Source organism: Pelobates fuscus, chromosome 11, assembly GCF_036172605.1.
Source record: "Pelobates fuscus isolate aPelFus1 chromosome 11, aPelFus1.pri, whole genome shotgun sequence".
NCBI classification, from domain to species: Eukaryota; Metazoa; Chordata; class Amphibia; order Anura; family Pelobatidae; genus Pelobates; species Pelobates fuscus.
The window spans coordinates 9,816,528-9,839,485 of NC_086327.1; the positions used below are offsets into that span (position 1 = coordinate 9,816,528).

The 22,958-nt window shown below is 42.3% G+C and overlaps 1 protein-coding gene across 2 annotated transcripts in view; it reads left to right on the plus strand.

The window, feature by feature from the left end:
- Positions 1 to 22,958, plus strand: part of ARHGEF19 (Rho guanine nucleotide exchange factor 19) — a 48,795-nt gene that overhangs the window by 16,402 nt on the left and 9,435 nt on the right. The window contains exons 2-13 of one of the 2 annotated variants that reach the window (XM_063436704.1): positions 8,460 to 8,977; positions 10,783 to 11,100; positions 11,293 to 11,386; positions 12,162 to 12,340; positions 13,774 to 14,021; positions 14,174 to 14,334; positions 15,100 to 15,252; positions 15,473 to 15,602; positions 17,750 to 17,824; positions 18,523 to 18,612; positions 19,766 to 19,929; positions 21,536 to 21,694. In XM_063436704.1, coding sequence (XP_063292774.1) covers positions 8,460 to 8,977; positions 10,783 to 11,100; positions 11,293 to 11,386; positions 12,162 to 12,340; positions 13,774 to 14,021; positions 14,174 to 14,334; positions 15,100 to 15,252; positions 15,473 to 15,602; positions 17,750 to 17,824; positions 18,523 to 18,612; positions 19,766 to 19,929; positions 21,536 to 21,694 — 2,289 coding nt within the window. The remainder of the gene's footprint in view (positions 1 to 8,459; positions 8,978 to 10,782; positions 11,101 to 11,292; positions 11,387 to 12,161; positions 12,341 to 13,773; positions 14,022 to 14,173; positions 14,335 to 15,099; positions 15,253 to 15,472; positions 15,603 to 17,749; positions 17,825 to 18,522; positions 18,613 to 19,765; positions 19,930 to 21,535; positions 21,695 to 22,958) is intronic. The other variant, XM_063436705.1, reaches the window with a different exon arrangement.

Sequence of the window (22,958 nt, forward strand, 5' to 3'; positions counted from 1 at the left end):
TGTGAATAACCTGGTTATGGTGAGTAGCTGACTTATCCACGTAAAATAACACGGCAACCAATTTTTGGAGCCCAAACCCACAGAGTTATTTCAAAGAGATTTTCCAATTAATGAGAAAATATGGGAAAAACGCTCCAAGTCAGCCATACTTCCAGTTCAGCTACTTTGGTCTTAAATTTGAAATCCTCTCTGAGTTCCTGACAATCCTGCAAGAGTTTGGAACAAATATCACAAAACAATACTGGTTTAGTTGTACACTGAGTGGCTGAGTATTTGGATAGTATTTTTTTTGATGGATTGGGAGCAGTATCGTGGTCCATCTAAGCCCCCATAAGCAGAGTTGCTTCTGGATACTTGTCATGAGCATGCGCTGTGTGACTCTGCGACAAACTGACTCAGGGACACTGAGCCCGGCAGTTATAGTATTTCTAAAGGCATCTTTACAGGGAACCTATTCATTTACCCCAAGTCTCTGCCTACACCCTCGTACACCCATTTCTCATACCCGGTTTTTCTGAGCCTTTTCCCAACACATCTCAAACTGACAAATCAGCTTCTAGCAAAGGGTTTGGAATAAATGAACCCTCCAACCCCCTAGAGCACCCTGGCATTCTGAAATGCTTTATATGTGAAGAGTGTGTCCTGTGTTTTTGATTTTGAGGCAGCAATTGCTTTAGAGCACCTGACTTACAAAGACTTCTCATTGAGCTGCTTTGGGGGGGAGATCTGTAGTTTTTGCAAACAGTTTATTTTTTTTAAAAGATATACCCTCAATGAAGAAATGCATAATCAAATACATGAATGGTGGGTTTATAGGACAGATACTCACTATTTTCTTTTTCTGCAATGGAGTTAGGACAAGCACCAACAAAGCACTGCATCACACACATATACTGAACATCACATACAGCACACATTTTACAATAATGTAACAGTAAAAAAACAAAACAAAAAAAAAAACAAATCATAACATTAAAGGTAACACAATCGAGGATGTATTCAAGTGGACATGTCATAAGGGCAAAAAGACATTACACTAGCCCAAATATACGCAGATTAATATTAATAATATATTAATGGCATTCAGAAAGCCATATGTCTAAAACAAATGCCCCAGTCTTTATATATAACTTAAAGGGACACTATAGTCACCAGAACAACTACAGCTTATTGCATTTGTTCTGGTGAGTAGAATCATTACCTTCAGGCTTTTTGCTGTAAACTCTGTCTTTTCAGAGAAAATGCAGTGTTTACATTACAGCCTAGTGATAACTTCACTGGCCACTCCTCAGATGGCTGTTAGAGATCCTCCCTGGGTCATGGCTGCCTAAAATGCATCCAAACATTCAGTGTCTTCTCCCTCTGCATGCACAGAACACAGAACTTTCCTCATAGAGATTCATTGACTCAATTCATCTCTATGAGGAGATGCTGATTGGCCAGGGTTGTGTTTGAATCATGTTGGCTCTGCCCCTGATCTGCCTCTTAGTCAGTCTCAGCCAATCCTATGGGGAAGCCTTGTGATTGGATCAGGCTACCACTTGGGTAGGTCAAAAGGAAACAGGGACAAAGTAAGCAGCTCCAGACATGAATACAAGTACGATTTTACTATATTTAGGGAGGCATGAGAGGACCAGGGTGGCAAGATGGTGGTTTTAACCCTATGGGGTCAGGAATACTTTGTGTTCCTGACCCTACAGTGTTCCTTTAAAGTTATAGAAAGTGTCTCCTGGGATGTCAGACAGGGCAGTAACAGTTGAGGCAGTGAGCTGCTATTGCCCCTCCCCCCATCCCCCCTCCACCCCACAGCTAAAGTAAAAAGGTAGATAACCTGAAATTAAACTCCTTGGAACAACAAATAAAAAGTTAAAATAACCCAGTTATTTAAATATGTGCAAGATAAAAGGAAAGAAAAAAGAGACCCACCACCATAGGACATACCTCCATACAATACACCCCCTGCCATTCACTTTCCCAGTCCCACTATCCCTCCCACTCCGCCATGGAGACCACACCTTTTCAAAAAATTGCCTGGACCTTTTTCCTATGGCTGTAAGTTTGTGCATGAGATAGTTGTCTTTTATCCTGTGTATGACTTTTTCCAAACTGGGGGTTGTGCTGCTCAGCCACTTGGCTGCTAGGGTCCGCCTAGCTGCTAGGGTTATTCTATTCATTCATTTCTGGGATCTGGCTGGCAGGCCCTCTACAGGCCGAGCTTGAAGATGTACCCAGGGATCAAGGTCGATCAGCCTACCAAATACTTGGGTTAATAGGTCACGGATACCCTGCCAGAATAGTAGAGCGTCTCTTTAATGAACAACTGAAATGCTGTTCCTTTATTCAGAAGTATGTTGCCATAGTAACACCAGTATAAAGCTACATGAACTCTGACTGGGAAATTAACGAGCTATTAAGTACACTAGCACTTTTTTTTACTAAAGAATTCAAAGTTAAGGCCAGAGTAGCTGACGAAGAAATTTTCACTTTTGGCTATTTTGACTTTAAATTTGAAATTCACTTTGAATTTTCACTTTTAGTGATTAACCCTGCAGGGATTGACAGATTTTTTTTTTTTTTTTTTTAAAGATCCCCTTATTGTATTGAAGTAATATCTCTCTTTGTGAATGTTGTAGACTCATAGCCATCCACTTATGTTTTTCAAGTGTACAAAATACCTGTCAATATTTTACTTACTGTCCCTTTAAAAGCGTTCTGTCTGTGACTGGGGATGCTGCAGTGCTAAGACGCTTCTCCCTGCAGGCCATACAGGCTCAGACAGCAAAAAGCATCTGAAAATCTTCTATTCCTCAAATGGAATCTTATTTAATTTAAAACTAAAGGTCTCTGGCTGTTTGAAGCAGTAAAAAAAAAAAACCTCGGTTTATATTTCAATAAACACGCATCTGGGAGACAGTGCAGAGCATTTCTCCATCAACTGACAGTCTATTTCTGTCTGAAAAGCATTGCTTCCTCGTACAGCACAATGTAACTGGACCTGCAAAGCACTGCGCCTGTACCCCAACACTGTATCACTGCATCCAGACAGCACTGCTACCTCACACAATACTCTTACAGTACTGCAGAGCATTGCATCCTGTAACTGGACCTGCAAAGCACTGCGCCTGTACCCCAACACTGTATCACTGCATCCAGACAGCACTGCTACCTCACCCAATACTTACAGTACTGCAGAGCATTGCATCCTGTAACTGGACCTGCAAAGCACAGCTCCTGTACCCTAACACTGTATCACTGCATCCAGACAGCACTGCTACCTCACCCAATACTCTTACAGTACTGCAGAGCATTGCATCCTGTAACTGGACCTGCAAAGCACTGCGCCTGTACCCTAACACTGTATCACTGCATCCAGACAGCACTGCTACCTCACCCAATACTCTTACAGTACTGCAGAGCATTGTTTCCTGTAACTGGACCTGCAAAGCACTGCGCCTGTACCCTAACACTGTATCACTGCATCCAGACAGCACTGCCACCTCACCCAATACTCTTACAGTACTGCAGAGCATTGCATCCTGTAACTGGACCTGCAAAGCACTGCGCCTGTACCCTAACACTGTATCACTGCATCCAGACAGCACTGCTACCTCACCCAATACTCTTACAGTACTGCAGAGCATTGCATCCTGTAACTGGACCTGCAAAGCACTGCGCCTGTACCCCAACACTGTATCACTGCATCCAGACAGCACTGCTACCTCACCCAATACTTACAGTACTGCAGAGCATGGCTTCCTGTAACTGGACCTGCAAAGCACTGCGCCTGTACCCTAACACTGTATCACTGCATCCAGACAGCACTGCCACCTCACCCAATACTCTTACAGTACTGCAGAGCATTGCATCCTGTAACTGGACCTGCAAAGCACTGCGCCTGTACCCTAACACTGTATCACTGCATCCAGACAGCACTGCTACCTCACCCAATACTCTTACAGTACTGCAGAGCATTGCATCCTGTAACTGGACCTGCAAAGCACTGCGCCTGTACCCCAACACTGTATCACTGCATCCAGACAGCACTGCTACCTCACCCAATACTTACAGTACTGCAGAGCATGGCTTCCTGTAACTGGACCTGCAAAGCACTGCGCCTGTACCCTAACACTGTATCACTGCATCCAGACAGCACTGCCACCTCACCCAATACTCTTACAGTACTGCAGAGCATTGCATCCTGTAACTGGACCTACAAAGCACTGCGCCTGTACCCTAACACTGTATCACTGCATCCAGACAGCACTGCTACCTCACCCAATACTCTTACAGTACTGCAGAGCATTGCATCCTGTAACTGGACCTGCAAAGCACTGCGCCTGTACCCTAACACTGTATCACTGCATCCAGACAGCACTGCTACCTCACCCAATACTCTTACAGTACTGCAGAGCATTGTTTCCTGTAACTGGACCTGCAAAGCACTGCGCCTGTACCCTAACACTGTATCACTGCATCCAGACAGCACTGCCACCTCACCCAATACTCTTACAGTACTGCAGAGCATTGCATCCTGTAACTGGACCTGCAAAGCACTGCGCCTGTACCCTAACACTGTATCACTGCATCCAGACAGCACTGCTACCTCACCCAATACTCTTACAGTACTGCAGAGCATTGCATCCTGTAACTGGACCTGCAAAGCACTGCGCCTGTACCCCAACACTGTATCACTGCATCCAGACAGCACTGCTACCTCACCCAATACTTACAGTACTGCAGAGCATGGCTTCCTGTAACTGGACCTGCAAAGCACTGCGCCTGTACCCTAACACTGTATCACTGCATCCAGACAGCACTGCCACCTCACCCAATACTCTTACAGTACTGCAGAGCATTGCATCCTGTAACTGGACCTACAAAGCACTGCGCCTGTACCCTAACACTGTATCACTGCATCCAGACAGCACTGCTACCTCACCCAATACTCTTACAGTACTGCAGAGCATTGCATCCTGTAACTGGACCTGCAAAGCACTGCGCCTGTACCCTAACACTGTATCACTGCATCCAGACAGCACTGCCACCTCACCCAATACTCTTACAGTACTGCAGAGCATTGCATCCTGTAACTGGACCTGCAAAGCACTGCGCCTGTACCCTAACACTGTATCACTGCATCCAGACAGCACTGCTACCTCACCCAATACTCTTACAGTACTGCAGAGCATTGCATCCTGTAACTGGACCTGCAAAGCACTGCGCCTGTACCCTAACACTGTATCACTGCATCCAGACAGCACTGCTACCTCACCCAATACTCTTACAGTACTGCAGAGCATTGCATCCTGTAACTGGACCTGCAAAGCACTGCGCCTGTACCCCAACACTGTATCACTGCATCCAGACAGCACTGCTACCTCACCCAATACTCTTACAGTACTGCAGAGCATTGCATCCTGTAACTGGACCTGCAAAGCACTGCGCCTGTACCCTAACCTGATATTGATTGATTCTGCAGAATATTGCTCTCACCTGATACCATATTATGGTTTCTGCAGAGTATTAGTCTACCTGATACTGTTACTGGGCTTGCAGAACATTAGCCTCTAACCCGAAACTTGCCTAATTGCTCTGTCTGCAGAGAGTTGTTCTTTTACTTGACAGTTTCTGCAGAGTATTGCTCTCTCACTGTTCTGTTACTGTACACACAAAGACGGACAAGTGCTAATAATTCAAGCAGGCCAGCAGATTACTTTTGGCAGCAAACAGTGAACACAAGGGATTCCTTCAATCCCTTGAAAAATAGAAACCAAATTACAGCAAGAAAAAAACAAAACACGATGTGCCTACTAACAGAAAGAATATTTTATAAATATGAAAGAGTCCAAGGGACACAGACCAAGATTTGGGGTATCCACCAAGTGACCTTGCTTTCTTTAACTTTTAATTATTTATCAGTGGTTACATGTAAAAGAGAAAGAAACACAAAAAAATAAACCTGGTGTAGTATTTCTCTGTAAGTGAGGACACACAACACTTAGGTGAAAAATTTCCACTCACATAATATGGAGCTTTAAACAAGTTCCATTCGCAGTAGTGTGTAGTGGATAAAGATGCCGTGTGTGATTATCCATGACGAATATGTTTTAACAGGAAAATAAATCCATAAGTGCAGTATTGTCAATACGAAATGAGTGGTAATAAATAAAACGTAGAGCACTGACAAGAGAGGAGCGATCATCTTAAAGGGACACTGTAGGCACCCAGACCACTTCAGCTCATTGACGTGGTCTGGATGCTGTGTCACTTTTGCACATAGTGCTGCAATGTTAAACAAAAATAACGCCATGTTCACATGACTATGTAGATAGATGTAACATACTCTCTCTCACCTTGCGGTCTCTGCAACCAGCAGGCGTGCGTCTGCATGACTGACACTTCTGGCATGTTAATGGACGCCGGCTGCTGCAGATACACGGCAAATTATACCCCCACGTCCACCACGTTGTTGACGACGTCGGCGTGGTGATGTCACGCGGCGCCGCGCCCACACGTTTTGGGGTCAAAGATCGATCTCGGCCAATCAGAAAGGTAAAGAATGTATTTAAACTCAAAATTACCTTTCCTCATTGCCCTGTTGTGGTTTCCCTAGTGGTTTTCCGAGAGTGTGTTCCTGAACGGTTATATTCTGTTTTTTGACTTCCCTGTATTCTGGTATCCCTGACTTCTGGCTTTCCTTTATCGTTGTGTCCCCTGACCTCGGCTAGTATCCTGACTATTCTTTGGTACATTAGTCCGGCCATTCTAAGGCCCGGTAATACTTTACCTATTAGTCTTCTGTGTGACACAATTCTACGTGCTGGATCAAATATAATTAAATATTATATATATATATATATACAGGCATTTATATATAGCAATCAAATAAAAACAATGGTAGCAGCAGAAATATTAAATCGAGAGGTCATGTGACTCAGAACAAGTCTACACATCAGGTGACTCAAATCGATGTTGGCAGTGTATGAAGAGTGTTAATATTGTTATTATTGTTGGGAGTCTGTAAGGGCTCGTGACTATTTGCAGCTACCAAGGCAGAAGTATATAGACAATGTAAGAACCACTCCAATGTTAGGTGGCTTCAACAAGGCAATAGTTTGCCTGGCGGCCTATGGCAGCCATATTGGATATGTGCAAACTGTGGAAAAAGAGGGAACAGTACAATACCATAGCCCCTCCGATGTCAGAAGGCCACAACGAGGCAATATGTCACCTGAAGACTTTTGGTGGCCATATTGTATAAGGGCAGAATGCAAGGAAATGGAGTGCTCCAACTGAATATAATAAAATAAGGAGAAAACAGAAGCTTAAGATTGTTCCAAGTTGCAAAAAGTAGTGTATAAAAAAAGCATAGAAAGGTTAATTTTGATGTATCAGCGAAAATAGAATAGCAGGTTACTAGCTGACCATTGCGGCCATCTTTGTGGGAAAAGGGTAAAACACTATAAAGAAAAAGGATTTTTTATTTTTTTTCAATAAATTGTAAACTGTTATACACTTGTTAAAGCCTTAGAATAGGCTAAACGTGTTGCGGATTATTTAAATTTGTTGCTTTTCTGTTATACCAATAAAGTCTCTGTGTTTTTATCTAGATAATTTTATTGTAATTTTTATATATATATTTTTTTATCTTTATCCTGACATGCCTAGCGAAGTACCACCTAGTAGTGGATTTCGGACATCTATCCATGGTGGGGATTATACCACCTATGATGGCAGTACAGAGTGCTCTAACTGCTCTGATAAAAGTTAGCAAAGCACCATATCCATGCCTAGTGCTTTATTTCAGTAAGCACTATAGCACTAGGTGTTGTGTGTCCTTACTTACAGAGAAATACTACACCATAGCTTTTTTTTTGTGCTTCTATCTTTTTTACATGTAACCAAGGATAAATAATTCAAAGCTAAAGAAAGGTCACTTGGTGGACACCCCACATCTTTGACTGGACTCATATTGATATAAAATTCTTTCTACGTTTTTTTTTTCTTGCTGTAATTTGTTACTGTAGCTGCAGAATATTTCTCTTTCAGCTTATACTCGGAGCAGTGCTAAATTTTAATAAATATATTAACACAACATCTGATTAGCTTTACCATTTATACTGATTGATAGCAACTTGTTTTTTGGGGGGAGATCGGCTGGAAAGTAAGAAACTTATCTGATAGAGAGAGAGAGATCCTTATTATGTTACGCAGAAGATGAAAAATATAAGCTTCTGAATTTATTTTTTGTCAGATTTACAGGTTATTCACTAAAGTGAGAATTGCCCCAAATTCAAAGCCATTGAAAATATAATTTACTTAGGGAATTTTTCGAATTTGGCTATTTTGGCTTGACTTTTCACTTTGGTGAATAATCCTGTTTGTATTCAATCCAAAAGTGAGATGTGGTGCTACCCAGCTTGGGATGGATTTAATATGTCTTTTATATGGTTTTGCAGGCCTGGTCTCCCTAACACCCTCATCATGGAATACCAGCCTCTACCAGACTTCCAGCTCCACCGCAGCCCGTTGCCCTATAGCCGAGAGGGCAGCATGGCACCAAGTCTTGGAAACCCTGCCCCCGTAGAGAGGCACAGGGTAGTGAGGCACATTGCCGTGTATCAGCAGGAGAGCTTGGCATTTGGGGGAGTTCCCACTTTGTGTGCTGAGAGCCAGCTAGGATATAGGACTACACCGCTGCCCCTGAACACCGTTATCCCAGGAGTTACTGGGCAGATACAAGAGCCCTGGCACATGAGGTTCGAGAACAATAAGGATACTAGGATTCAGGAAACCTCTCCAACAGCAAGTGTTGGGGAGCCCTCACCAGAGCCCTTCCCTAAAGAGGACAGGAGGTGGAGGAGCCGGGCACAGAGTGATGGAGAACAAACTCACAATTCCTCATTGTCTCCCCTTAATGAGAGCCCTCGACTCATCAGCAGGTCATCCCAAGGATCAGAGAGAGCAAAGTCTGCTTGTAAGTGTCCAATCTCTGGGGAGGTTATAGACTGGACAATTGTCACAGCTGTCTGCTGAAAGAAAGGACGTATGAGTAACATTGCTAGGTTCCCTACACTTCCCCATGTGATTTAGGAATTAAACCACATTCAACAGAACATATTACATTTTATAAAACATGGGAAGGCGGTATACAACTTTGTGCAAACAAAAGTAATTGCGCTACATACTCACTCACTCATAACAATGGCTACAATGAACTTTGTTTTACATTATGGTTCCCCAAATGTTTTATTTGGGTCCCCTTAGGAGGGTTCATTCTCTCTTCACATTAGGGAGAAAGCAAAGCTTCAACTTAAAGGGACACTGTAGTCACCAGAACAACTACAGCTTTTTGCAGTAAACACTGTATTTTTAGAGAAAATACAGTGTTTACATTACAGCCTAGTGACACCTCCATTGGCCACTCCTCAGATGGCTGCTAGAGGTACTTCCTGGGGCAGTGCTGCACAGTGTGACTAACATTCAGTGTCTCCACCCTCTGTATGAAGACAGGCAGAGTTTCAAAATGCAGAGTTTCATGTTGCAGTAAAATTCACAATAGGCAAAAACAGGCCAATCTATGTGATACAATGTCTGACCTTAGCGGTCAAACCAGGCATCGATATTCAGTAGCCCAGTTTTGTAGATGGAATGCCCTATGTAATGTTATCATCCTATTCTTAGCAGACATGAATGAATCCACCACAATCTTCTGCTGCTGTAAGTTGTACCATTTAAGGCCTGATACTACTATATGTCATCAGATTAACCCATCTGTACACTACTACTGATAACAGTTTCTATTTTAGTATTTGTGCCCACATACCATTCAAAAGTCTTGGAATTGGAGACAATCACAATTTTGGGCCCTTGTTCTGCCATCTAAGTCTGTACATTCATATCCTGCTTCTAAGGATACTGGAGAAAGAAAATCTCCCTCTCCCCAGATAGCAGGGCAAGTGTGTCAATAACTGGCTTCCACAGGACTCTGTGACCAACCTATACTGAGGGGGGCTGGCCAGCATGCTTCCGAGTTAGATTGTAGAACCTTTATGAAGGCCTAGCGTGCCCTGTTTGGTACCCCTTTATCACCTCCTGAGTGACGTTCAATGTGCCACTGGCAAGCCCCCTCCATTGGACATTTGTGGCCATACTCAATAACGCGTTCATAAAAATTTTTTTGGTTAGGGTAACCCTTGCTCTGCTGGTTCCCCCAAACTGAAAAAAAGAAAATTTCTAAAACTGACCACACTTTTCAGCACCAAGGCCCAGTTTTCCCTCATCCAGAATTTCCTCTGCCTGCCAGAGAGGGCAGGCTGAGAGGAAGACATTGGTGGCAAAGAGGAGGGGACATGCTGCCACTTTTTGGTGCCTATGCTGTGCATGTTGGTGTCAGACACCAAATTTGTACAGAATTCACAGAACCTTTTTTTGGAAATCATCTGTCTTTTTCCATTGCCTGGGGTGTCAAAGAACCATGTTCTGTCCAGGAAGTGCTAAAAGTCGAAGCGCAATGTAACTGCGTACCCTCAGTTGATAAAAAATATATATATTAATTTGATATATTTTACATTTGTTTAGGAATTGTTTCATATTTTTGAAAATATATAAAAATGCATATATAACATATATATGAATTTTGTGAATGCTGGCAAGTTAAAGGATATCTTGGTATTCCAGCTGTAATTGGGTTAAGTGTGCCAAAGGGCACTAATTAGATATTAAAATTTTGATGGCAAAGATAGCTGAAGGGGTAACTGATTCAATGTTCGAATTTCTCAGGGCGTAAAATCCGCCTCTATCTCCCGGATGCCACTTTAGGCAGCAGCCCATCTACTCCTTCGGTGGACGATGACTCTGTGTTTTCAGAGCCTGAAGACGCGGGCCATGCAGTGACTGAAGTCAAGTTGGAGCCAGAAGTCCTAGAGGTTGCCGCATCTCCAGGGAAGACAGATCAAGAACGGTGGAGGTTCTCAGCCTCGGAGCTTATCAGCAAACTGCAGCTCACGCAGAGAAGGAACAACTTTACTGCCAGGCTCGGCAAATCACTTTCCGCCAAGATCACCTTGAGAGAACGAGGGGCCTCAGCAAGTCAAGAAGGTATGTGCTAGTTCAGGCAATAACATATGGGCATTGTGGTGTCATTCCTAGGGCACCAATATTTTGAATTTCATAGTCACCAAGAGAAACTTTAGTTACATGAACACTATGAAACCTCTTGAAATTAATATGTAAAAAGCATTGCTTTACCCAATTAGTATCTATGCCCATAGCTTGTTTTTGTATCTGCAGGTAAATCTGGTAGAAGAGAGAGGAGATGTAACAGTGCTGGGGTAACAAGCCTTCTGCAGCCGGCTGTAGTGGACACAGATAACTCTTGGCTCAGGTAGGTCAAGCATAACAGATGAAGGTTCAAGTAGGCAAGGGGTCCCTGGACAGATAAGCATAGACCACTCAAGTGAGACAGAAATGCATGGGTCTGAAAGACCAGTACACGGGTAGGCAAGGAACCCCCGGTTAGTCAATGATTAAGGTCCAGGTAAATAGACAATCCCTGGAGAGTCTCAGATCAAGGGCACACAGAGGCTGCCAATGGCTTCTAAAATTATTATTAAGGGTAGATGCTTTGCATTTTTGTTTACATTTTATGTTGCAGGCTTGTTTAGGTAAACTGGCAATCTAATCCACAGAACATATCAAATGCCCTTTTACTATCCCGGTATTTGTCTTCGAAAAATCTCACAAATGGAACAGATTCTGTTTGCTGTACAAAACTGCTCCACTTCTGTTTGTTTTGAGGCATTTTGAATATTAATAAATAAAGTTATCCATTAAATCAGTGAAAACAAAATGTAAAAAAAAATTAAACCCATTAAAATAAGTTTAAAATACCCTCAAGTAAAAAAGAATGTATCACTTAAGGACTATACAAAAATAACTACTTCTAAACATTTGTCTTTAAAGTTTGTGTTCAGAAAAGATTTGTATTTTTTACCACGTTACTAGTGTACATTTCAATGGCTTTTTGTTTGTTCATTTTAAAGAATTTTCAACACTTTGCCCTTCAATTGTTTGAACAGAGCGTACATTCTCAGCCCCCCCAATACTAACAGTCCTCTGCACTGGCTGGAGACTGACTGAGGTTGTGTTTAACATTTCAGGAATAAACTCTCAGAGAGCAAGGAAGCTAGTCCTGTGAGACCACCCAGCGAGGACACACAGAGTCCCCACCAAGAGAGACAGTTCACCTGTGAAGAGAGACAGTCCGTCACAGTGGAGCGAAGGTCACATAAACGGCAGTCATACTGCGAGAGGAGACAGTCACGCTATCTATTAAGCTGTAAGTGTGCAACATACCAAAGTAATTGCAAATATCTAAAACATCTTGCAAAAACTAACTGCAATGCATCAATCCTCTCTCTCTCTCTCTGTCTATATATATATATATTGTGTGTTGCTGGGAACTCAAAGTAAATAGCACATTTTAAGTTGAACTGAAACTATATCCGACTGTGATATTTTTCCAAATCAGCTGTTTTGGCCTAAAATTTGAAATTCACTTTGACTTCCCGACAAGGCACACTTTATTGAATGGCCCAGCTGATGTCCACTCCTCTCCGGTAAAGTTACATAACTCAAGAGCTCAGAAAGTTTAAAATTCCTGGTAAAATGAATGTACTCCACCTGTGGATAAAGGCTGTAGCACTAGATGCCTCTACAAGAAACAAAATCTCTAAAATGTCAATATATAAATGGAATATAAAAAGTAGAACATGCCTTCTCAAATTTCCTGTAGGCTGCAATTGTTTGTAGATGAGGTTCCTCTGCATATTTTTAAAAGCTACATTTTGAGGATCACTCTCTCCTGACTCTGGCCCCTCCGTAAACACTGCTTCAGTCCAAGGGACAATTCGCTTACAATCCATGTGATTAGCATCTGAAAGGGGTGGTTTTTCTCACCCCGAGGAGAGGTTTAGAACTGGTTTAGGAGATTATCTGTTCAGCCTTTAATTTTGAATTGCCTTAAGCAACAAAAATCTTCCTCCTGGTAATGACACAGGCAAATACCATACAAACTGTTTGATCTGATAGCTAGCAAAGATCTGCCACTGGAAAATGACTTTAAATTCTCTGAAAGCTTACAATGTGCCTTTATGTTGTCTTTAAAAAGTTTTAAGACAATTTTAATAATTGTTTCTGTCAGCCTAAAATACTTGGTGCATGTGCGAAAGAATTCTCAATCTTTCACGAAACATACCTGTCTGGAGTCCTGCGACAGTACATGTTTTCATGATGTAAGGAAAAGGTCACAGTACATTTTAAAGAAATATAAAAAGACTGAATTTTACAGCTACATATACTTCAAACACCTATATATCAGTATTCACAGATAAAATAACTGTAATATGAACTAAAAGCCTACCCTGTGTCACTGGAGGCCGCCATCTTACCTTTCACAAAAACTCTTCCTCCATGGTGAAAGATTGATTTGCTCCGTCAGCCTTGGAAGGTGGAGTGAGACGAAAGGAGGGCTTTTTGCCAAACAAGAAAGTAAAATAGTCCACAGCTTTTCAAACATATATTATAGGTAGTTTTGTTTTGTGATAAAAGCTGTGTGGATGGCAATGGTTCCTTTCAAATATGTTGACTTTAAAATGTTATCATTATATAAAACCTGGCGCCACATTTATTTAAACTGCAGCTTCGTTAACGCACATGCATGATGGAGCTCATCATACAACAGTTTTTAATTCTGTGCCTCTTGATTCCCAGCTATCCTGTATCAGGAATACAGTGATGTAGCCATCAATCGAGAGATCCAGAGACAGAAGAGAGAGGACATTGCTGGTGACGATGATGATGTGTCGGCTAGTCCTAAGAGCAACCTTTCCCCAAGCAGTTCCTTCCGCTCCCAGCGATCGTCTCGTGGATCAACATTCTCCCTCTGGCAGGATATCCCTGATGTAAGAGGCAGCGGCCTGCTCAATACCTTAACTGTCCAGGAGCGAAAACTGCAAGAGGTGAGAGATGGCTTGAAAAAAGTTAGTTGAATATTTCCTTTAACACGAAGAGAGATAAAGAAAGTCTGCCATGATATGATCAATTGCAAATATGGCAATAGAGTTTAAATATGGCCAATAACATATTACATTGCCAACTGGTGTCTCCTCAGGCCAAGTTCGAGCTGGTGACCTCGGAGGCCTCCTACGTGAACAGTCTTTCTATCGTGGTCGATCATTTCCTTAACTCTCCTGAGCTCAGTGAGTGCCTTGGCACCCAAGAAAAACAGTGGCTCTTCTCCAAACTACCAGAAGTGAAGGAGATCAGTGAGAGGTGCGTACGTTTTTGAAAATCCTCAAGTAGAGCATTTTAAATATCCCGTTAGGGACACATGACGGAAATTGTTCAGCATGCTGGCATTTTACTTCTGAAGCTGTGTCCTAAAGGGGATATTTCAAAATCTGTACATGTATGTTGTGACTCTTCTAGCATACAGGACTTTTTGTCTCACCAGTCTGGAAATTCAAAAGTGAAATATCACGGTAACAGCTAGTGATCTCATCAGATATGAGCATCTGTAGCGTATGGCAATAGGGGGCAAGTGCCCCACACTGAAATGTGCTTTCCTTTGATTTAAATAGAGCCTGAGAGTGAGATTGACTATACACAGTATGGCTTTACACCCATTGGGAAACGTTCTGCAGATTAACTGAACCCAGATTAAATTAATGTGTAGAAACTATAATACGATTTGGATGAGGACCCATATTTCAGTACCCATTCTATTTTCTGTGGACTAAGTCTGCCAGTGGTCATCAGATGCCAGGAGTTTGCCCACTAGTTAGTGAAGCAGCACTGCTTTCTCCAGTGCACTGGAAGTCCTTTATAATTCTGTTTTGCATAATTTATTTTGGTTATATATTATGTTACTATTGGAGAATGGGTCACTGAGATAATTTCACACCGAAAGAATAGGTTGCCAAGCTAATTCTATGTACTCAATATGGAGCTAGTTCCACCCACTGCGCATGAAATGTTAAAAAAAGAAAACTGTCCTGAGGAACGCGTTTTTGACTTCGTATTCTCTTTATTGGACAGGTTCCTTGCAGATTTGGAGGAAAGGCTGGAAGAAGATATTCTGCGTTTTGATGTTTGTGATATTGTTTTACGTCACTGTCCTGAATTGCGCAGGGTTTACCTACCGTATGTCACAAATCAGGCTTATCAGGAACAAACCTATCAACGTCTGCTGTAAGTCATTCATTCATGGTTGGAATGGTCAACTTTACAGCTTGAGCTTTCCACACTTCAATATTCATGACGCTCTATTATGAGCTGGAGGATCTGGAGAATGCGATACAATGTTTCTACCCTCTTTCCCCAGTGTGCAGTATGTTAGTACATTGCTAGAGAGGATCAGAGGACTTTAAATCATGACAAGTGCTAAGTTGGAACTTTCCTTCTGTTTCAGACTGGAGAACGCTAGATTCCGAACTGTCCTGGCCAAATTGGAAGAGGACCAAGTCTGCCAACGTCTCCCTTTGACTTCCTTCCTTATCCTACCTTTCCAGAGGATAATGCGCCTAAAAATGCTGGTGGAGGTATGCTCCTTACGTATGTCATGAATCCATCTAAACCCTGCTCCGTGGAGTAAATTGCTTGTACTTTGGGGTACCAATTCTATAGTTTTCAGGTTCATGTGGCTCTGGGTTTGCAGAATATTGTTTTTCAATCTATATAACAAACAGGACTAATAATTTAGGAGTGCCATGAGTCTGAAGTTAGAGGCTATTCATTGAGTACATATGGAATTGCCCTATAGAAAATATAAAAATTTTACTCACTTTTAAAACTTATCTTTTAGACAAGGATATTAAGTAGCTTACTTTGCCATCAGAAGGGCATCATATAGACTGGGTATTGTCTAACATCATATACAATGGAGGGAGCTGTGTAAGGGAAGTAGAAAACTCCTAGTATTTAAAAAGGCCTATTAGTGCCCCCAGAAATCCTTAAATCTTAGTTCAAAAGCATATTGTGGAATGTATCAGGGGAATGCTCTGCATGTATTTGGTGTATTGAGGGCCTTCCTATAGTAAAGAGTTAAAATAAGTGTCGAGGTAAAAGGATTCTCGGAAACATGACAGGAACATATTAGAGGCTCCTGCCCACAGGACATAAAACCAAAATAGGCACTGGCTGATTTACAGACCCATGCATAAAGTCAATGGAGTGCTGCACCCAAGCAAGTTTACGTGGGAGCTCTGTGGAAGGGGGTCCGCAGCCCACCAGGAACAACAAGAAGTAGAGGTCCACAGGTGTCACAATGTAGGGCGAAGGCAAAAAATATATTTATTGGAGATCATAAAGGACGAAAAGTTGGATCTTTTTTTTTTTGTCCTTTTGGATCTCCAATAGATATATATTATTTCGCCTTCACCTCTATTTCTTATTTACAGATCCAGTCAGAAAGAAGTGAGAGTGTGAGTAGCACGTTACTATTCAGCACTGATATAATGTTTCCAGTTTATATTTTACAGTACTGTTCCACATATTATACAGTAAGATAGTGGCCTGTGATATTTATATGGTCGTTATTTCTTCTTTATGCTACTCCACTGCTTCTATCTCATTCTCTGTTTTATCATGCGTTGCCGGCAGCAGGGGGCTGGCGTGCTGCAGAATCGCTGTGCATGTTGAAAACGCCTCTGGGGGGGATTTCATCAGACAGGACTGTGATGCTTATAGCAGAGAGAGAGGATAGGCGTGGCCCCTATAGACACGAAATGCACAAATTCCACATCAATAAATCCTTTCGCTACAATAAACCTGTCACTTCCAGCGGAACCCATGTCAGTAGCGTTGCTTTGCAATGCGCCGCTCAGCTGCCAGCACCAAAAGGGTTGAGGATAAAATCTGCTCAAATATTAGGGGTTTGTTTACTAAATAGGGGATTGGGAAGAATTTATAAAGAAATTTGCACTTTCTAAGCCAAAATAGCTGAGCAGGAAAATAGCTGTGCTGGATAACTTTTCCAACTCGGCTACTTTGGCCTAGAATATGTGATGGCTTTGTTACTTCTCCACAATTCTCTTAGTGAATAACTCTGAGCATCATGATCTAATCCCTTTTAATATGTTACATTCGTTCATATAAGTTATTAGCAGTCAACTCACAAAAATGCCCTCAATCTGGTAAAATACTTGACCTTGTTTGGGAATATCTGTTTTTATCCCAAAACTGAGTGTAATTATAGAGTGAGTGGAAGTGGTTAAAATGTTACCTGTGATTGCTGTGTGCACAGTATAACTGTGGGTAAAATGTGAATGCAAGCGCCCTCTGCTGACCACATCATGCTATGCATATTTATCGAATACCTGTATAGGTAACCAACAATTATTGATACAAACCCACTCTGCTCAAGCAGAGATCTAAGGATGTTTATTTATTCATCAGATGTAGTGACTTCTCTTGTCGTGTCTTGCTGGTGGATTGAATTTTTGATGAAATTTGAGACCATTTCTGTCGTACTGTCTGCTTTTTGGGATTATTTGTATCAGTCAGGCTGTATTTGTGTTGATCAGTCAGTGTTTCTGTCTGAGGCCTGCCTTGCTGTCAGTTTGTTTGTATTCCTCTCTATTAGGCTGTATTTTACCCGTCTGTCTGCGCTGCAGTCTATATTTTGAAGTGTCGGCCTTCTCGGTTTATTGATATCAATGTCTAACCATCACCTTATACTCTCATGCAGAACATACTGAAGCACACAGCGCCGGGGTCCCACAATGAGGATACAGCCAGCAAAGCCTTTACTGAGTTAAAGAAGGTAACGCTAATTACTGAGCCAGGTTTAATGGATGATTAGTTCCTCTATATCTATCACAGATTAAAGCAGATAATTTCTCACTCCTATGGTACAGCTTATTTATTACTAATATTTTTAAAGCACCAACAAATTCCGCAGCAATGTACAATGGGTCTATCCAAGATGAACCTTGCTAAATAAACCTGTGCACTGTCTCAGTATTAAGGGATATTGTTTAAACTAGAACATCTAGCTGAAACCCCAACGTTTGGTTTACTTTAGTTATTCTGGAAATGCTTGGGATAATTTGCACGTACATTTCCCACTGAGTGACATCTGAATGTTGTGTTTCTATGTTTCATTCTCTAATGAGAGGTCATTCTCCCGGACAGTCAGGCCATGGGAAGGTCTGGTCGCAGTTGGGTGAGAAGTGGCAGGCTGGTGTTAGTGAATTCATGCAGGGGAGGTGTTATATTACTGGCAGGTACACAGCTGACATGTAGCTGTGAAGGAATGCTGCTCACCATGTGTGAGCCATAAAGGTGGCCCCAGATCAAGTGGCAGACATGTGAGAGCCATGTAAATTCCAATGTTTGGGTGCAGGATGGTGATACTGGAGTCACAGCAGGGCACGGCGGGTCCCGTGATAGACAGGTTAGGATGTACGAGCTCAGGATGTAAAGAGAATTGTTACTATCCAATATTCTTGTCCATCGCAGCTCGTGAAAGAGTGCAACGCCAGCGTCCAATCAATGAAGAGAACAGAGGAGCTTATTCATCTTAATAAGAAGATTCACTTCGAAAGCAAGGTGAGTGAGAGTGTCAGCCGTGAGTAAACACACTTCCACAATCCACACGGAGTTATATATACTAGGTATATAGAGTCAAAAAGGATTTGCAGCATTATTGACTGAACCGGAATTAACAGAAACTGACAAGACAATTCCTAATATTGCCCACCTCTCTCTGCCAGCAGGTTAATATTGCCCAGCCCGCTTTGCCACCGGGTTAACATTGCCCAGCTCGCTCTGCCAGCAGGTTAACATTGCCCAGCCCGCTCTGCCAGCAGGTTAACATTGCCCAGCCCGCTCTGCCAGCAGGTTAACATTGCCCAGCTCGCTCTGCCAGCAGGTTAATATTGCCCAGCTCTCTCTGCCACCAGGTAAATATTGCCCAGCTCTCTCTGCCACCAGGTTAACATTGCCCAACTCGCTCTGCCAGCTGGTAAACATTGTCCAGCCCGCTCTGCCAGCAGGTTAACATTGCCCAGCTCGCTCTGCCACCAGGTTAACTTTGCCCAGCTCGCTCTGCCACCAAGTTAACATTGCCCAACTCGCTCTGCCAGCTGGTTAATATTGCCGAGCTCGCTCTGCCACCAGGTAAATATTGCCCAGCTCTCTCTGCCACCAGGTTAACATTGCCCAGCCTGTTCTGCCAGCTAGTTTAAAATTGGCCAGCTCTCTCTGCCAGCAGGTAAACATTGTCCAGCCCGCTCTGCCAGCAGGTTAACATTGCCCAGCTCGCTCTGCCACTAGGTTAACATTGCCCAGCTCGCTCTGCCACCAGGTTAACATTGCCCAGCTCGCTCTGCCACCAGGTTAACATTGCCCAGCTCGCTCTGCCAGCTGGTTAATATTGCCGAGCTCGCTCTGCCAGCTGGTTAGCATTGCCGAGCTCGCTCTGCCAGCTGGTTAACATTGTCCAGCTGGCTCTGCCAGTAGGTTAACATTGCCCAGCTTGTTCTGCCAGCTGGTTAACATTGTCCAGCTCGTTCTGCCAGCTGGTTAACATTGTTCAGCTCGCTTTTTTGTGTATTTCTAATGTATTTTCTATATAATGCAGTAAAATAGGGGTAATGTAATTTACCCCACACTTTCCCCTGTAATGTACCAGCTATAGTATACATCAAACGATTATCCTTGGATCTAGAATAGAATGACTCCGTGTCTCCCGTCTCTGCAGATATTCCCTCTGATCTCTCAGTCCCGCTGGCTGGTGAAACACGGAGAATTGACTGAACTGGACATGCAAATACCAAACGTGGCCGGATCCCGATTCAAGCTCAGCCCGAGGACAGTGTATCTGCATCTGTTTAATGACTGTCTGTTACTGTCCCGGAAAAAAGAGTAAGTGTCATGGATGGCGGACTTTATCACTGCTATAGAGTATTAAGCTACCTGCCCAACACACTACCCTGGGCATGTTACTCTTTATCTAATAATACAGAAGGGCTATCGTTTAATCTTCTGAAAGGACTTACAGTGAGCCGGTAACATCGCCTCTCCACACATGCTAAGAATAGCAGATTTCTGACACTTGTGGATGGTTATTCACTAAACTGTGAATTCAAAACAGAGAACAAGAAAAAGAGAGACTACAGTGTTAGACAAAACCAACACCGATGTCTCATACAAGGTTACGTAGGTACCCACGGGCATGAACCCTAAACATACGTTTAACAAAGAAGAAGAATAGAGTGGGAAGGAAAATCCGTCCGCATAAAGCGGGCGGGTGCCCACTCCAAATAAAAATTCGTGCAGGTGGTATAACCTTTATTAAGCCGAATATTGAAACACAAAAACAAAATCTATAGTAAAAACCTAACATAAGTGAGATAGTGGTGAGATCCAGGTGATAATATACCTCTAAAATCTGGGTGGAGATGTCCTAAACAGCCACATTAACTACCATAGCTAATATAATTTTTTTTCCTAAAATTGAGTTCATAAAATGAACTATAATGAGACACAGTAACTTTAGACATACAGTGAGCTCACTTGAAGTGCTTCTCTCACTACAGGCTTTGTAGCCTGTAGATAAGATTCAACTATATACAGCCTCTGTACCCGTGTAGCCACTTACCATTTATACACTGATACTTTGGAGGTATTTATTTGCTTATGTATTTATTTTAATAAACTCAATTTTAGGAACATTTTTAGATTAGCTATGTATTACCCTGCTGGTAGTTAATGTGGCTGTTTAGGACATCTCCACCCAGATTTTAGAGGTATATTATCACTTGGTTCTCACTACTATCTCACTTATGTTAGGTTTTCACTATAGATTTTGTTTTTGTGTTTAATTATTCGGCTTAATAAAGGTTATACCACCTGTACGAATTTTTATTTTAATTGGTAACCTTTGGTGGAGTGGGCACCCGCCCGCTTTATGCCGATGGATTTCCATCCCACTCTATTCTTCGTCTTTTTTGTTAAACTATGAATTCACCAGGGAATTTCAAATATTAGACTAAATTGCGTTTTTTTTTTCTTCTTCTAATTTGGCTGTTTTGTCCTAAAATGTGCAGTACCGTGGTGAATTTAAGAGGATTCATGCTTCACGGGGTTATTCACTAGACATCAAGGTGACTTCAAACTCTCTGGTCTTAAATTTGAAATCCCTTTCGAATTCTCACTATAGTGAAGAGCCCTGTTAGTAAAAATCACTTCAATTGACTGAGCCAGGAACTGTGAAGAATTGAAAAGGGAACTGATGCTAAGCCAGAATTCCAAGTAACGTTAAGGATTATGGGTCTTAGATTACATTAGAACACAGAGGGATGGTGACTGTCATTAGGAAATCTCTGACAATCTAATAAGCTGCCCATGATATTGGCTCCTCTACGCACGTGATTTTGTATTTGATTTCAAGACTTTTGTTTGTCATGTGATACTGTGTTAGCTGGTTTTTCCCCACCCCTCACATTTAGCGAATGTTCTTAACTTGCAGGCTGGGCAGGTTTGCGGTTTTCGCGCATGCCGCGGTGTGTGATCTGAAGGTGACCGATCTAAGCTGGAAGCTGCAGGAGGTGCCTGGGGAAGTGTTCCACGTGCAGTTATGTCATGACCAGCGGCCGAAGTACCAGATTTTGCTACGGGCACAGAGCGAGTGAGCATTGGGAACAGGAGAGGGTGGGGGTTAGAGGGCAAAAACATTAGAAAATTAAAAATGTAAAAGGAACTATAAAGAGAGGTAAGAACGCTACAGAGAAAGTATCTGCAGCGGCTGGCATGATACCCCCAGAGGCGTGGTCACTGGCAGTCTGATCTTCTTAACCCCTTAAGGACCAAACTTCTGGAATAAAAGGGAATCATGACGTGTCAGACACGTCATGTGTCCTTAAGGGGTTAAAGGGATAGTGGATATAAGGTCGAGTTCCGTGAAATAAGATGACAGAAGACTATATAGCACACTAAAATAGAAAAGCTTTTTTATTTAATTTTTTTTAATGCACTGTATGCTGTTTTTTAATCCTCCAGATGTAAAATAAGGCTTAGTCTGTGATATATTTTAGAGACAGCAAGAGGAATATCAATGTAAAGCTCCTCATGGGCAGGGCTTCTACTAAGGGTACTGCTATGATTGGCTTTGTCCTCTCTGTGGAATGTTAACATTGCCAGTATTTAATGCCACATGAAAGCCAAAAGAACAAAACAAGAATGAAAACATTCACAAAAAGAGTTTAAAGGAGCACTATATGGTCAGGAACACAAACCTGTATTCCTGACCCTATAGGTTTAAAACCACCATCTACCCACCCCATCCCACGCCCCTCTTGCCTCCCTAAATATAGTAAAAATCTTACTTATATTCAAGTCTGTATGCTTTGTCCCAGTTTCCTTTAGACCTGCCCACTGCCTGCTGCCACCAGCAGAAGTGGTAGCCTGATCCAATCACAATGCTTCCCCATAGGATTGGCTGAGACTGACAAAGAGGCAGGTCAGGGGCAGAGTCAGCATGATTCAAACACAGCCCTGGTCAATCAGCATCTCCTCATAGAGATACATTGAATCAATAAATCTCCATGAGGAAAGTTCAGTGTCTGCATGCAGAGGGAGGAGACACAATGTTTGGATGCATTTTTGGCAGCCATGACCCAGGAAGGATATCTAACAGCCATCTGAGGAGTGGCCAGTGAAGTTATCACTAGGCTGTAATGCAAACACTGCATTTTCTCTGAAAAGACAGTGTTTACAGCAAAAAGCCTGAAGGTAATGATTCTACTCACCAGAACAAATGAAATAGGCTGTAGTTGTTCTGGTGACTATAGTGTCCCTTTATCTAACAATATATAATTTTCTGTATCTCTGCATTATTCTGGCCTTAAAACATATTATTACAATCATAGTTGCATATCATTTGATTGGCAATT